The 17,647-nt window shown below is 32.9% G+C and overlaps 1 protein-coding gene across 2 annotated transcripts in view; it reads left to right on the top strand.

The window, feature by feature from the left end:
• The window catches only part of NCAM2 (neural cell adhesion molecule 2), a 503,610-nt gene that overhangs the window by 376,790 nt on the left and 109,173 nt on the right, over nucleotides 1-17,647 (top strand). For both annotated transcript variants that reach the window (XM_021070859.1, XM_021070858.1), the window contains exon 10: nucleotides 15,373-15,560. In XM_021070859.1, coding sequence (XP_020926518.1) covers nucleotides 15,373-15,560 — 188 coding nt within the window. The remainder of the gene's footprint in view (nucleotides 1-15,372; nucleotides 15,561-17,647) is intronic.

The raw sequence follows: 17,647 nt of genomic DNA on the forward strand, positions 1-17,647 counted from the left end.
ATAAAAAAATCTTTCACTACTCAGCTGTATTTTTTTAACCCAACTTGACATGGACTCTCTGGAAAAATTTGAAATATATTCTTCATATGTGCAGATACTATCATTTTCTCTAGTTTGATAACATTTTCATCTACCTTTGTCAGATATCATTTGATTCAGATTAAGTCTTGTTGAAGTGTGCCTCAGAGAATATGATGATGAAAAGTTGTTGAGGAATTTTAGGAAATATGTAACTCTTGAGAGGATAAATATCAAATGAACAAATATCAAAGAAACACAGTAGTCATTTTATGTGGCTAGTGGATTTATCATGACCTCTTGGCATCTACTTAATTGTCCAGAAACAGCAAATTTTACCTCCAATTTGCCTCAGCTTTCTGCCCTTCCTGGAATGAAGACCTTGTCCCGGAGATCCCAGTTCTATCTAGTATATTGAATGTCGTACTTAGCATGGGCAGCTGTAACAAAATATTGCAGATTGGGTGGCTTAAACATAACAGTTATTTCTCATGGTTCTGGAGGCCGGAAGGCCAAGATCAGGACGCTCGACTGGTCAGGCTCTGGGTGAGGGCGCTTTTGTTGATATGTCTTCACATGGCCTTTTAGAGGCACCTCCTCTTCCTTCCTCTCTTTTTAAGGGCATTCATCTCACAATGGGGATTCCATCCTCATGACTTCATCTACAATTAATTCTTTCCAAAACCCCTGCTTCTAAAAGAACATCGAATTGAGGATTAGGGTTCAACATATCAATTTAGGGGAAATAACAAAATTTCTTCATAGGAATGAATGGACTTGGTGGAAAAGACCACTTCACAGATGGAACTAGTGAAGAACCTCACAGGGTGAGGCTGCGCATTGAGATCCCAGCATATCCTGCCTTCACTGACATCACAGTTTTGTCATTTGGAGGATCCTGAAAAACATACTCAGACCTTGTGGCAGACTGCTTACAGCCTGTCTTAGTATGTTTGGGCTGCCATAACAAAGTATCATAGACTAGGTGACTTATAAACAAGAAAATTTAATTTCTCACAGTTCTGGAGACTGGAAGTCTGAGATCAGGGAGCCAGCATGGTTGGGTTCTGATTAGGGACTTTTCCAGGTATAAACTGCCATCTCCTGGTTTTGTCTCATATGATGGAGAGGACAGCGGAGGAAAAAGCCTTCTCCTAACACATCAGGACACTGATCGCATTCATGGATCTCTGCCTTTTGACCTCACCTAATCCTAATCACCTCTCAAAATCCACACCTCCTAATACCATCACATTGCAACACATTCAGTCCATAACAGTGCTCATCCACCTGGTGCCAAGGTTTACCTTACTGGATTTTACCTGACACCTTAGTCCAGAATAGCATGAACATCAAAAGTTAATGTACTCAATTCTTGAAAAAGACTAATTCAATACCTTGAATCCAATCAGCCAGAACTTGGGGCCATAAATCCTCAAATACTCTGAATTTTGTTATCTGACTTCAGAGGAGCAAAGACAAGCACAAGCTTTTCCTAATATTTTCCATGTGTTGTTGATACCTATCCACAGATTTAAACCAGCTCACAATTTGTGATCATTTAAACTAGACAGGCAAGTTTTTTTTTTTTTATGTATTGGGCTTTACTAAAATAATATTTAAATGTCATTGTATTAGCAGCTATTCTTAGATTTTAATGAATGTGCTGGATCTAATCCTAGGTTGTTGGTCAAGCCATTTAAAATAACCAAGCTTCAGTTTCCTGATGTGTAAAGAGGAGGCGATGGATCTAAACTTATTTTTGAATTTATGCATACTGAAGTTAGTATATTAATTACTTCTTTTCATTCAATAATAATTTTTTTTGTCTTTTTTTTTTTTGGCATTTCTTGGGCCGCTCCCGCGGCATATGGAGGTTCCCAGGCTAGGGGTCTAATCGGAGCTGTAGCCACCAGCCTATGCCAGAGGCACAGCAACGCAGGATCCGAGCCACATCTGCAACCTACATCACAGTTCACAGCAATGCCGGATCCTTAACCCACTGAGCAAGGGCAGGGATCGAACCTGCAACCTCATGGTTCCTAGTCGGATTCGTTAACCACTGCGCCACGACGGGAACTCCCATTCAGTAATATTTTTTAGGCATGTAGGAAGTTAATATATTAATTACTTCTTTAATTCAACAATATTTATTAGGCATGTATTAGGTAATACACACCAAGCACTTTTCTGGGTATTGAGTATGTAGAACTATAATAAAGCAAGCAAAAACCTTGACTTTATGGACCTTACATTCTAATAAGAAAAACCAATAATAAAACAAAATAGCAAAATATATAATATGAGAATCAGTGAAATGGCTGAAGAGAAAAAAAAATAAAGCAGTGCAGTGAGATACATTATCAGCTAATGTCAATAAATATATATAGTAAACACTCCAAAACTCAGGACATACTAATACTTCTCATGCTCAACTAGAATCAGCTGATCCAGGCAGTCTCAGAATAGGGAGCTCCGCTTCATGCAGCTGCACTTAGCTCCATGTTATGGGTCCAGTAACACTTGGAACCAGGCTGAAGGAGCTATAACTACAAGAAGGAAGCTATATCATGGTAGTGTCAGAAGCACAAGAAAAAAACTCAGCAGTGAAAACAAATTTCACGTGTTTGATTATGTCATGTTCTAAAAGTCACATTCAAACCTGACATCAATCCAGCAGGGAAATGCACTCCTCTTCTGTTGCCAGGGCTTTGGGATGAATGTTTGCTGAATAAAATTAGCCATGTCTGTACATGTATCCTGTATTGAATACAAGTGTACTTGTATTCAGGTAGTTAATTTTAAAATAATAAGTAATGAAAATAGGTATATTTACATTTTTCTCTTAATTACTTTAGACTCACATAATCATCACATATTTGAATGAGAAAAACTGACGTGTTTTTCAATAAATTGTTTTAAAGACATTAAAGAAATGAATGATGCTTTTGTATTTTCATTTAAGAACCTTCATAATAATATCTTGGTTTCATAATATTTGTTGTATAACACCAGAAATAAAGTATTATTAGTGCTTTTCAAATATGCAAAAATGGAACAGCTTAGAAAGTATAAAATAACATATAATTTAACACATTTATAACTAAACATGTGTCATATAGATTATATAACTGAGCAGTAATAGAGAAAAAAAAATCTTCTCAAAAATGTAAAATTACATTATCTTCAAGAAATGGAACCTAAAAATCAGATAATATTGATTTAGTATCCATACAAGTTTAAAACCTGTGTATGGCCCATTTGTCTTAGTATATTTATTCAGCTAGGTCTTTCCTTTGTTATTGCTGACAAGATAAACCATTTCTATGCCTGTGATGAAGAGGAAGGCCGGATAAGAACAGTTTACCTCTTTAAATAATTATTTTTAGCACGATGTGTATCTTAAGATGCTTTGTAAGTAGCAGGAATTCGAATGGATACAAAACTCTTTGTTTAGGACATTTTCATTTTTCTTGGGCCTGCTAAAAAGTCTCCTAAGATAATAAGAAAAACTATCAATGCAGTCAGTCCAGGATAAAATATATACTATTTTTGATACTTTTTATATTTTTCTGTTATTTTCTCAGATTTCATAGTATGAATTTTTGTTCCCTGTACTCTTGAGTCATCAGTGCTAAAACAATTAATTTAAAACTTTTACTTGTTCTGAGCAATATTTCTCATTATGATTGCTTATTTAATTATTTTAAAAATACTTCATTTTAGATCTTTACACAATAATAAGTATTAGATATGTGAAAATTCAAGATCATATCCTAATAAACCAATATAACAATTTCACTTGAATATATATGCATTTATTTTAAAGTTTTGTTTAAAATGTTTTGATTTTGCACTATTAGATTCTCTTTCCTAGAACAAGTAAAAACTTTCCACTATGATGTAATGTCAACAGAAACAAACCTACTTTTTTCTAACATCCCTATTTTGCTAAAGAAAAAAAGAGAGACATATTTGTGATTTTTCAGAGACTCTCTGGGAAATCCCAAAATTATTTTTGCAGGTAATAGATTTCCTAAAATCTTTATTTTGTTTTCTAAATTCAGAGTTTTATTTTCAGAAAGCAAAATCAAAGCACTTTTACAATATTCATTCGCTAAATTAATATTGATTAATGCTTAAAATATGTGAGGCAGTATATTCATCCCAGGCAAACAAAAGTAAAGAGTACACATTATTTTTCCATTTTTAAAAGTTTTATTGAAGTGTAGTTGATTTACAATGTGTTAGAGTACACAGTTTTCAGTTCAAAAATACTATCTAAAAGGAGAAACTCATATCAACAAACTATTATTTTAGGAGAAGCTGTACATTTCTGGGGTTTGTTTACTATGATTCATGGCTTTGAATATGTATCACATATGATTCATTTCTAATCATAACTTGAATTGCTCTATTTATTCCATCTGGCTCAAATTATTTTGCTCTATTATGTAAAAAGAATTAAATTTTGATGATAGTTTATCACCTCTTTAAGCAAAAATTTGTTCTAATTAAGTACGCATCAAAATATAAAATATGTGTCAACATAAACAGTAGTTAAGCAGAAAGAAATTGTAATCTGTTTAATTAAATAATACTGCAGATCTTTGAAAGTTATAAATATGTAACAATTTGTTACCAGTTTTCAGTTTGCATTTAAAGGTTTAAAATGAGGTAGAAAATGATTATGTAATCCCTTACATTTTATTCTTTCAGTTAAAAAGGGATAAATATGTAAAGATGAAATGGTGTAATAATGACACTTAAAGTAAAGCAATAGAGATTAAATTTTCTAAGTATATAACATGCTTAAAATAATGACAGACAAGTCATAGGCACCATGTTAGCTATTATCATCATCAGTGTTTCCAGTGTTGTTTTATGATGATGATCATGATGGTGGCAGTAATATTGAGTTTTTCCTTTTTGTTTTGCATTATTTTGACCCAGTCATTCCATTATGCATAAAATTAGCAACATTCTGGAGTGCACAACCAAGGGCTTCAAGACATAGTAGTGGAAATGTTTTAATTTGCTTTTGACTTTTAAGTCATAGATCCGAGGAGTTTAGGAAATGAATTAAATTGTGTAGCTATTTTTTACCACATGTAAAATTAATGACCTAGACATCAAATTAAATCACTAGATGAGCAATTGACATTTTATTTGATAGTTTTCTTATGAATTTTAATAATTGTGACAAACTTTAAAGTTTTTTGACGAATTCCCATTGCTGCTTGTGGTAACAAATCGTACTAGGATCCATGAGATGTGGGTTCGATCCCTGGCCTCGCTCAGTGTGTTAAGGATCTGTGAGCTGTGGTGTAGATGGCAGGTGCGGCTCGGATCCTGCATTGCTATGGCTGTGGCTGTGGCCGGCCGGCAGCTACAGCTCTGATTCAACCCCTAGCCTGGGAACTTCCATATGCTATAGGTTCGGCCCTAAAAAGCAAGGAAAAAAAAAATCATATAAAAAATGTTGTTTGACATTAATAAGCACAAATTACACTCATTACAGAACACGCAACTGTTAAATCAGATTCTGAAGAAACTAATATTATTGTTTTTTGTCAAACAACTGTTAACACTGCTATATCTGTATGATCAATCATCCTTCATTCAATAGTCCAAGAATTTTTATGAAAGAGCTTTTTATCCTAAATTTATATGTGAATAATACTAGTAATACTATCATTGTCTTTAAAATATTGTAGGCTTTTCTGGAAAATTCAGTTATTAAGCAACAATAAAGACCAGAATAGCCATAGGTAGTACAATATTTTTATTAATATCTGTATGATTTAAGAGGAGAGAGATTAGGTGAAGAGAAAGAATAATAGTAGTAGGAAGAGGAATAATTCATTTTATATATAATCAAACTTTTCTTATGATCAATAATATTTGTCTCTAATAACAATCAAATTAAAGAGAAACACAGCATATGCTAAGAAGTCATATATAGGCATATCTTAGTATAAATCATTGCTTGTGACTGCAGGGTTCTAAAACCTGCTGAGATTTATGCATAACTTGGCTGTCCAAATTTAGTATAGAAAATGCACACCCACTGCTGTGATTAGTTGGCAATAAGCACACATCTAATTTAGTATTCTGTGTAGCCATTAGAATTCCCATGATACATGGACTGAATCCAGTTAATTTCCATAGCTGATTCTGCATCTGAGTGAACATACAGTAGAAATGGATCTATGAAATTATTAATTGAATTATAGTCCAAATGTGCCAAAGGATATATTAGTTTTTATTCCCTTGGTAGTTTCCCTCAGCCTAAATCAAATGAGAAAATTCAATGACTGAAAAAAAGTCAGTGTTTTAGATGCTTAAGAAAATGTGCAGTTAATTCTTAGCTAATTTAAAGGGCCGGCTTCTTTACAAAATAGGCAATATGAGTCTGTGTAAGACAATGTATTACTTTAGAATTAATACGAGATTGAAGTACTAAGTTCTGTGATTTTAGGAAAGTCAAGCAAACGCCAGTGTACTTTTCTTCCTCTGTTAAATGGAGTGATAGAATCTAGAAAATATACTTGCCCTGGGTTTTCATTCATTCAATCAACTATTAGTTACTGAGTACCTACTGAGTGTCAAATAAAAATTCGGTGCTGTACAGAACGGTGAGAAAAGTAACATCAATTTTGCTATCATTGAACTTATGTTTTAATTAAGGGGGATGGAACACACAAAACTACATTAAGGTAAAGTATATAAAAAAGTAATTAGACAGAGAGTTCCCATTTGGCTCAGAAGATTAAGAACCTGACTAGTATCCATGAGGACGTGGGTTCTATCCCTACCCTTGCTCAGTGGGTTGAGGAAACAGCATTGCTGCAAGCTCTAGTTAGGTCGAAGATGTGGCTTGGATCTAGTGCTACTGTGGCTTAGGCTGGCAGCTGCAGCTCCTATTCAACCCCTATTCTGGGAATTTCCATGTGCCTCAGGTGCATCTCTAAAAAGAAAAAAAAAAGTAATTAGACAGATGGGAAACATAGTGCAAAGGACTGCAAGCTGGGAAGAGTTAGGGATGGTTAAAGTTAAGGAACAAAGTTAACCTGGATGAAGACAAGGTCACAGAATTAGGAATATACCAGCTAATGTCGAACTTTATAAATCCCCATTAAAGTTTTTGATTTAAGAAGTGTGAAGAGGATCTTTTGGAAAATTCAAGGGCAGTAACATTATCTTAAAATAGAAACTGATAGGCCAGTATGACAGTAAGGAGGGAACTTTTAAAACTGACCAGGTAATGAGTACGGCAATGGGTGATCTAATTGGCAATGGAGAAAAGCAAAGGGCATCTTTATATACTGTGATTTATGGTGAGGAATGAATGTTAAATCTCTTAAAATAGAATATACTATTACATGATAAAATTGTTTTCTTAGTATCTGTGGTTTTTAAATCTAATATTAAAGAAAAATTTGAAAATTTTATGTCATGGAGTATGATGCCTAGAAGAGAATACAGTATTTCACCTCAATATAAATTATTTGGAGAGCATGCAAGGCAGATTTGCTATAATCCCAATACTGTTTTTCAAGGACAGTACATATTAGGTTATCAGTATGATTTTAAAGTCTTAAATTTATTTTCCATTGATTGTAAAGCTTACCTGAAGAATACTTTTCAATTTTATTTACAAAATGGATAGTACTGTATACAGTGAAGTTGTATAGTGAGATGCCTGATTTTATTAATCATGAACTTATAAAAATTCAAGTCAAAGATTTTTCTGTTTCAGTTTGTCAGTCTGTGTTGTATTTTGTGATCAGTTTCAGCATTCTCATTAGCAGGAAGAATTCAGGAATTCAGGCCACCACTCAGCAAGAAGTAAGACTATACTCAGGTCACATGTACTGACCACCATTAAACTAAGTTTAAAAAAAAAATAATCAAGTCAGGAATTCCTGTTCAGTGATAGGAATGCAGTGATGATTGCTGGTTACTTGTTTAGCTCGAAGTCTCAGTTATAAGGAAAAAAAAGAAAAGAAAAGAAAATGAAGGTGAAAGAAAGAAAGAAGGGAAGGAAGAAGGAAAGAGGTAGGGGTGAAGAAAGGAAGAGAGGAAAGGAAGAAAGGGAGGGAAAAGAGGTGAAAGGAAGGAAGAAAGATAAAGGAAAGGGAAGGAATAAAAAATATAATTAAAATAAAATAGAACATTTATCAAAATAGGAGTAACTTGGCACCAAACCTGGAGCCAGTATTAAAAGTTTAAATATCTCCTGATATGCATGGAATATGCTTTTCCTGATTCTGCTTTTGAGGAAGTGACAGATTTAGTTCCTGGAAAGTTTTGCTATTTCTTCTTAGGCTGGGAATTTTAAATCAGAGATTATTCTAGGTCATAGATAGAAGTACTGTCAAAATGTTCTAGCTCAGCCTTCTGACTGTACAGCTCCCATTTAATTAAATCTAAATAATGTCCCCATAGAGATCTTCCCATTGTGATAATATATAATAAAACATAGTTCTCTGATTTTTTTTTTTTTTTCTTTTCAGGGCCACAACTGCAGCAAATGGAAGGTCCCAGGCTAGGGGTCAATTGGAGCTGCAGCTGCCCACCTACACCACAGCCTCAGCATTGCAGGATTTGAGCCACATCTGTGACCCACACCACAGTTCACTGCAATGCCAGCTCCTTAACCCACTGAGCAAGGCCAGGGATTGAACCCGCATCCTCATGGAAACTAGTCGGGTTTGTTACCAGGAGCCACAAAGGGAACTCCCATAGTTCCTTGATTTTTAAAGTCTGTATTCACTTTGCATCCAGTTTTATAAAATCTCTTCTTATGGTCTATGTAGTTATATATATACACACACACATACATATACATTTTTATTAATCATATAACCATTAAATAGAATTATGAGAGCCTTAAGATAGTCTACTTTTCAGTATTTGCACCACCTAGGACCTCTTGTATTATTTTATTTTGTGGATACTATGATTTTAAAGATGCTAATTTGTTAAAAGGATATTTATTAAAGAGGGATTATTCTTCATTTTCATTATATATTAGTCAATATATATTCAATATACACGCATACATATATATGTATAAATATATATATATTCACCTGAGTACATATATGTGTGTATATAGTAAACTACTAACCAGAGGCTTTTAAAAACATGAAACAACTACCATTACATAAGAGTTATATAATTCTAGCCAAAAACAAATGTCACCTTTTATATGAATCATTGCCTCTTTATATGAGGTAAATATAACCTCTATCTTCTAAAAATTTGTTCCTGAAGCTATTTATAATACATTATATACTTACAAAGAGCAACTGCAAATTTCTGTTTTCCAGTGTAGTTCATCCACTATTGTGCGTGTGAGTGTTCACATTCTTATTGTAAAATTTGATTCTTTTCCCCTACAAACTCAAAATAGGATGTTTAGGAATAGCCAGGGTGGCAAAACTTTTATATTTAAACAATTATATCTAGCATTTGCTAATGGTTTAGTGTCAGTAGACATAAACTTTGATATTATTTTAGAGAAATGTAACCCATTCAACTATGAATGTTTAGAAAATTTTAATATTTTGTTTAGTAAGGCATCTTTGAAATGGATGATAAAGTAAATGAAAAAACATATAAACAGTTAAAATATCAAACCAAATGCAACCAAAAATATAAATGAACTGTTAATTATTCCCAATATTTCATAGAGTATACTTAGTTTTTAAGCAAGTTATTGTAGGACTAGGGTGTGTAGAAAAAACAGAATTCTATCCCTCTTTTCATGGTAACATGGATCCAACTTAGATCTTCAAATAAAAATAAGGCCACTGTTCGGGGGATCAAGTACAATATCTGATACCATTATATTGAAGATTTGAAAATGAATTTTGCTCTCTTGAGACCATAAGAAAAAATATATATATATATAATTTTTTAACTCCCAAAGATATTACTTCATGTGAAGTGACTTAAAATTTAAAAAAAAAGTAAAAATTAAGGTGCTTACAATTTAATTCTAAAGTATTAATATTGTTCAAACAGAACAGATAACTTGAAATTCCCCTGAAATTATGCATGTATGTGTTAACTATAGAATGAATTCATATATATGTGAAAGCATAAAAATTAGAATTTTGCAGTTGAGAAAGGTACAGAATGAGAACGATACAAATATTTATGTTTTCTATTTTTAGAAAATGGAAGATAATTTTGCAGTTATGTTTAATAATTTTCGCTATATCCTATGTATGGTATTTTTCTTAGCAAAATCCTTAGTCCTGATTATATTTTAGAGTATTTTTATTAGAGGTAGCATATACCCAAGAAAAATACAAGTGAAATATAATTTAATAAAATATCTATAAACTCTAATTTTCAGGTTCAAATATGAAGACATCTTACTAAAACTGTCGATTATGCAGCACATGTTAAACAATGATTCAAGCAATATAATATACTTTCATATCTTAATGTTTCAACAGTGATTTGGAGTCAGATAGCAACCTAATTAATTTATCAGTATTGTAATAGAAAGTTGAGTATTAAGCTTTACTTGGGAAATTCTAGTGAATTTTCCTGATATAAAAATTACATAGTAAATGCATTTTAAATAAAAATATAATTACAAAGTGTTTTAAAAAGCAATTTTATTTTAAGATATTAGTAAATATGCTCATTTGGGCATGATATTTATTCTTTATCATGATCAAGAGCAAAAGTACTATAAGTTAGCATATTCGTAATTTCTTAATCACAAAATGGCTAGACAGCACTATTTTAAAACTGTCTTTGAAATACAAATACTATAAGCAGTAACCAAATCAATTTTTTCTTTTTTTCTTTTTAGGGCTTCACCTGCTATGTATGGAAGTTCCCAGGCTAGGGGTATGATCGAGCTGCAGCTGCCAGCTTATTACCACAGCCACAGCAACAGGGGATCATTAACCCACTGAGGGAGGCCAGGGATTGAACCTGTGTCCTCATGGATACTAGTTGGGTCTGTTACATCTGAGCCACAATGGGAACTCCCAAACCAATTTTATATGCTACTTTATATTTCTTATTAATTTACAATAGGTGGTACATTAAAGTTCCCAAACTGTAATCCAAGAAATTGTCTTTGACTTCTTGATATAGAAACAGGATATTTATGTTATCTCTCTGTTGAAAATCTTGAACTTATGGTTTACTATTTCAGCTTTTTAGTCTCATTGCTGATATTGATATAAACATATCTATGAGTTGTCTCAAGTTATCTTCAATTATAAAATAAATAATCTTGAGAGAACATGCATAATAAGCAAAAACTCCAAGTTGGTGGGGGGATCTTGTCTTTCATATTCAGTGTTCAACCCCCAATACCCAGAAGAGAGAACACAGGATGAAATCCAGAAATTGTGTAAAAATATAAATTCTGTACAAAGTCAAATATATTTTGGGAGTTCCCGTTGTGGCACAGTGGAAATGAATCTGACTAGTACCACGAGGATGCAGGTTTGATCCCTGGCCTCACTCAGTGTGTCAGAGATCCAGTATTGCTGTGGCATATATAGTTGGCAGCTGTAACTCTGATTAGATCCCTAGCCTGGGAATTTCCATATGCGAAAAAAAAAAAAAAAAAAAGTCAAATATATTTTATTACCTTCTTGTTCTTGTTCTTTTCCTCACCCCGATTTTAGTTTATTTTTTGCATATGTAAAATTAATTTTCCTCAGTTTTATCTAAGCACTGTTTATTCAAGCGTAGGTTACTGAAACATGGTTCTAGCCATAAAAATCCATAGTGGGAAAATGATTGGAGTTCCCCAAAATAGATTTTTTCTTTGGCATCATCTGAAAATAAGTATACAAATATGCACTTTTTTTTTTTTTTCAACAAAATCATTCTAATCTACATTAACATTTATTTTATTAATTAAATAAATTTGTCCATGCCTGTCTTCCTATCATTTAACACATGTCATCAATTCTGGTCTTTCCAAATTTCTACTTATGGCATATCCCTCTTCTCACCTCTTTTTTTTAACTGCCAAAATTCACTTTCTCGCTACAACATTTGAAAACTTTCATGATGTGAAGGCCCTACTTTTCTGAACAGAGGTAACTTTCTGGAAATTACAGTTTTGGGTTTATGACCATGAGATACAGCTACCTTTTTCTTAGCCTGAAGCCTTCACATGTTGTCTCTGCCAGAGTGGCATCCTTTTTCAAACTGCAGCCCAATACAAATCGTTTGATTTCATTTAGCATAACAATCTTGTGCCAGTGAATATTGCTGCCTTGCCACTGTTTTTATATTTACAAAGTATAGAATGTACAGGATTTTAGTTTATGTGTTGTAGATGGGAGTTGATATTTTTGTGCCTCACATCACAAATATATTTTTTTAATGTGCCTTCAGTATAACACGTATTGCCTGTGGCACATTTGCATTCAGCATCCGTAATTCCAAATTAAATTCCCACTGAGATCATCAGGCAAGCAATTAGTGGCAATTGCTTGCTTTTATAGAAAAGCCAAATCATGCCCTAAGTTTATGGTTAAATTATAATAATATAATACACATACACACAGGTGCCATATTGTGGTCAGAATAGACTATGAGTCAGGTATTAATAGTTACATTAATATGTGATATTCATATCATGCTCTATTTACATGGAAATACAATATTCATAAATCTCTCCCTAGAATAGTATAATGCTAAAGAGATTATATTTAATATATATTAAACAGTAATAAAATATTTTACAGCTAGAACTAGAGTTAGAGATGGATTTATGTATAGCTTAGCTTTTGAATCTGAATATTGAAAAATTTGGCTTTTCTTACAGTTGTACCCCTAATTAATTATATGTTCTTAGATTTTTCACATGGTCTTCCCAGGCCTTGGAAAAGTTTGTTATTTTTTTCTCCTTGAAATTATCTTCAGTTCAATTTAACTGAACCATTGACTTAAAAATCGATAGTATTATGTCCACTAAATTTGATTTACAATTTTTGAGAACCAAGTAAGCATTTTACATTGTAGTAATCCATCAAATATGTATTGTAACCAAATCTTCTTTTATTTAATTGAAGTATCATTTGACTTTTAGTATTATATTAATTTCAGGTGTACAACATCATGATTTGATGTTTTTCTACATTATGAAGTGATCACCAGGATAAGTCTAGTTAGTCGTCAACCATACAAAGTTATCACTATATTACTGATATATATCTCAGGCCATCCATACATTGTATCCTTGAGACTTACTCATTTTATAACTGGAAGTTGGTACCTCTTAATCCCCTTCTCTTATTTTGCCCATCCCCTAACTCCCCCTGTGGCAGCTAGCAGTTTGTTCTCTGTGTCCAGGAGTCTGTTTCTGTTTTGTTATGTTTGCTTGTTTTTTAGATTTCACTTGTAAGTGAAAGCGTATGATAGTTTTCTTTCTCTATCTTATTTCACGAAGCATAATACCCTCTAGGCATTATGTTGTGCAAATGGCAAGATTTCATTCCTTTTTATGGCTGACTTATATTTCACCATATCTTTTATATTCATTAAACCCAAAATTCGGATCATTTTGTGGAGAAGCAGTCATATGGATCATTTCAATTTCTATGATCATGCTGAGAGAGAGCACAGACTCTGTGGGAAAGCAAAGTAGGGAGGCTCACCTGCAATTGAAGTTTGTGGAAAGGCTATATTACATTGGTGTGGAGGTTTGAAGGCAGCCAGGTGGAAGCATGGGCAGGCACACCACAAACTGAGGGAAAACCATAGCCAGATATGTCTGTGATATTTAGCATCCCTTAGTGCCAATATGTGCCACTATTTAGTCAATCCTCTTTTGTAGGGCCTTACTTTGTAGTTAAAATAACAATGCCCTAGAAGTCCTTTAAATTATCATTTGATAATATGTCCACTTATTTTCTCCAGAGAGATATCTAAGACTGGATTGCAGAATCGAAATTATAAAGTTTTATTTAAGGCTTTATGTTCCTGGGGAATTGTCCAGTTATATTCCCCTCAATAATCTATGATAAAAGTCTGTGTCACCAAAATGTTGCTAGTACTGAATATTACCATTTTGTTCCTGGGTTAAATAGAAATTCAGTGCACCCTGTTTAAAATTGCCCCAGAGTCACATCCCAGACCTGCAACTTGGTACAAGAATAAGCTTGATAGCTCTTACTCCTGGTTCCACATGTTTTTAATGGAGTAAAACCTTCCTCATGAGGAAGATTAAATGGAATATAGTGTATAAGCATAGTGTCATACAGAAAGCATTCAATAAACACTTCATACTTACATGAAATAGACACTCAAAACATAGTGTAAAACACATAGGACAAGAATATTTAATTTTTTATGCATTTATACTAGAGATTATGACTTTTGTATTACATATTCTATAAATATAACAAAATTGGGAGGAAGTCATTTTTAAGCAAAACAAACATTTAAACAATTTGAAGCTGATAATTTATGAGGTACCTTAAGTTCTAAATAGTTATTAGTATCAAACAATAACCACTAAAAATACCAGCAACATCTTAGCTACCACTTAATTTAGTATTGTGTTTTTATGTGAAAGTTTGTAAAATGAACCCTCTTAATTATACAGTCAAGATAATGAGACTCAGAGAAGTTACGGCTGATTGGCATTTGGGCTACATCATAGCTGTAGAATGGAACAAGACTAAGGACCATGTCGTGTCTTCGCAATTAGGTATTTTCAGTGGAACAATGTAATGTGTTTTTTCTATTTTCTCTTACCTATTATTATAGAGATCTGGTGTTGGGGCCTGAATATTGACATGGTATTATAGGAACTGATTAATGTTTAAATTAATTATTGTTGATTAAATTAAAATATACATGGTTATTAAAAACAGGAAATGATATTTCAGGAAAATGTGTTGTTTACTTGTGAAATGATATTGCCATTTCAAGTTACATTTTATACTTGCTTTAAAATATCTTATAGAAGAAATTATAGGACTAAGACAAGATTAAAAAATGACCCAAGACCACTGATTTTATTGTTTTATCCTAAACTCTCACTTTGTAATGTGGCTGTTTCAGAAATATACTTCACCTATGTAGAGAGCCATTAATTTACTAGATGGAAATTTTTTTCAGATTATTAAAAGCAAACAACTCTGAGGGTTAATATTTCATATTTTACTATTTGGAAAAATTTTAATATATGTATATGTATATTTCATTGAGTTTTGATATTACACATTAAATCTATGAAATTAGAATTGTGGCTTCCTATTGTAATCAATAACAATTACTATTATTTGTACTAATTAAATGACTGTTTTAAAGGAAAGGTCTGTAATGTTATATTATATTGCTTTACAGACGCTCCCAAGTTCGTATCAAACCAAACAATTTATTACTCTTGGGAAGGAAATCCAATCAATATAAGCTGTGATGTGAAATCTAATCCACCAGCATCAGTACATTGGAGAAGAGAGAAATTAGTCTTGCCAGCTAAAAACACCACTAATTTAAAGACATATAGTGCAGGGAGAAAAATGATATTAGAGGTAAGTCTGCATGTGCATATCAACAAATTGCATTACGCTACATTTGCTCTGCTGATTCAATATGCATAAATTTTAGAAATGCATGCTTTGGGATAACATTTGAATTAACTTAAAGGTATTCTCATTGGTGCTATATTAACTCTTCTACCCAGTAATTGTTCTTAGTAAAACATTTGGTTGATAGAACTATTTAGCTATCACTTTCCCCAAATTTTTGGATGTCTAACTCGTAATTATGCCAATTTGTCTAAATCTATTTCAATTTTAAAAAAATGGTATCTGTATTAGAAGAACTGTCTATTAGCAAATTGACAGGGAGATCAACTTAACAAAAACTTTTATCCACATTTAATCTAAATTTTAAGTATTTAACCATAGTGGAAAATTGAGGTTAAACATAACTTTCAGTTTGGGGTAGTATATTAGTGTACTAGGTCTTCCATAACAAAATACTGAAGACAAGGTGGCTTAAAAATGAGAAATCATTTTTTTTTTCTTTTTATGGCCTGTGGCATATTGAAGCTCCAGAGCTAGGGGTTGAATTGGAGCTGCAGCTGCTCGCCTACACCATAGCCTCAGCAACACCAGGTCTGATTTGCATCTATGACCTACACCACAGCTTGCAGCACTGTTGGATCCTTAACCTACTGAGCGGAGCCAGGGATCGAACGTGCATCCTCACAGAGACAAAGTCGGGTCATTAACCCACTGAGCTGCAATGCAAACTCCAGAACTTTTTTTTTTTTTTTACATACTTATGGAGGCTAGAAGTCCAATATAAAGCTGTCAGAGGGGTTGGTTTCTGGTGAAACTTCTCTCCTTGATTTGCACATGGTGACCTCTCGCTGTGTATTCACGTGACCTTTCCTCTGTGCCTTCAGAGGAAGAGTGACCTCTGGTGACTTTTCTTATAAGGACACCAGGCCCCAGTCTTATGATCTCATTTAACCTTAGTCACCGTCTTAAAGACCCTGTCTCCAGATACAGTCACATTAGACATTAGCTTCTCAACATTTGAATTTTGTGGGGGAACATGATTCAGTCCGTAACAGGTAGATTTAAGTTCTTGTTTAAATGACAGACTACTCTGTAATTTCTGCTTTACTTCATCTTGCCACTTTTCAGTTTCTGAAATAGCTCATAATTCTCCATAATCAATGTCAAGCAACATTTTATAAATTGACATTTAAGTACTTTATTCATATAAAGCTCTCCTGTCGTTTAACCTACCTAAATGGCATTCCTCCCCACCCTAAAGTGAAAACCAAGGAATTTCTGTTTGCTTTATACCTAGCCAGGTAATCTATTGGTTAAAGCATTGACCTTGAGCATTAACTTTGTATATGTATACCACTTTCAAAGATTAAATTTATATCCTGAATAAATAATATAGATGTATAACTAATACAACTTGACAAAACAAACAATATAACAACAATAAAAAGCAATAATAGTCATTACTAATTTTGAATTAGTTACATACATAGTTCTTTAGGATAGTACATTATAATTATTTTGTTTAGGAATTATTATAATAGTCATGTAATTGCTTATTCTTAAGAACATATAAAAACTATAAAAAAATCAGAGTTCCCATTGTGGCTCAGTGGTTAAAAAACCCAACTAGAATCCATGAGGACTCGGGTCTGATCTCTGGCCTCGCTCAGTGGGTTAAGGATCCTGCATTGCCATAAGCTGTGGTGTAGGTCGTAGATGCAGCTCAGATCACACATTGCTGTGGCTGTGATGTAGGCTGGAAGCTACAGCTCCAATTCTCTAAAAAGACAAACAAACAAACAAACAAAACCTATAAAAAAATCAAGTTCACAATTAATAACAAATCAGTCAATAATTTATTTCTTGAATTAATTTGTTTTCCTTTTTCTTGGATCAAATATATATTCATTTTTTTAATTTGTGAATTTTAAAACAAAATATTCTATAAATATTTTGGGTTACTGCCAATAAATGCATTTCTAAAAGTCAAGAGGTTTGCTTGTTCTTCCTGAACACGCCTATAAAGAAATAGGACACATTTCAATATAGGAGGAACATTTGATGCAAGAAGTATTTTGCAAGGTATTTTG

Source organism: Sus scrofa, chromosome 13 (assembly GCF_000003025.6).
Source record: "Sus scrofa isolate TJ Tabasco breed Duroc chromosome 13, Sscrofa11.1, whole genome shotgun sequence".
Classification (NCBI taxonomy): domain Eukaryota; kingdom Metazoa; phylum Chordata; class Mammalia; order Artiodactyla; family Suidae; genus Sus; species Sus scrofa.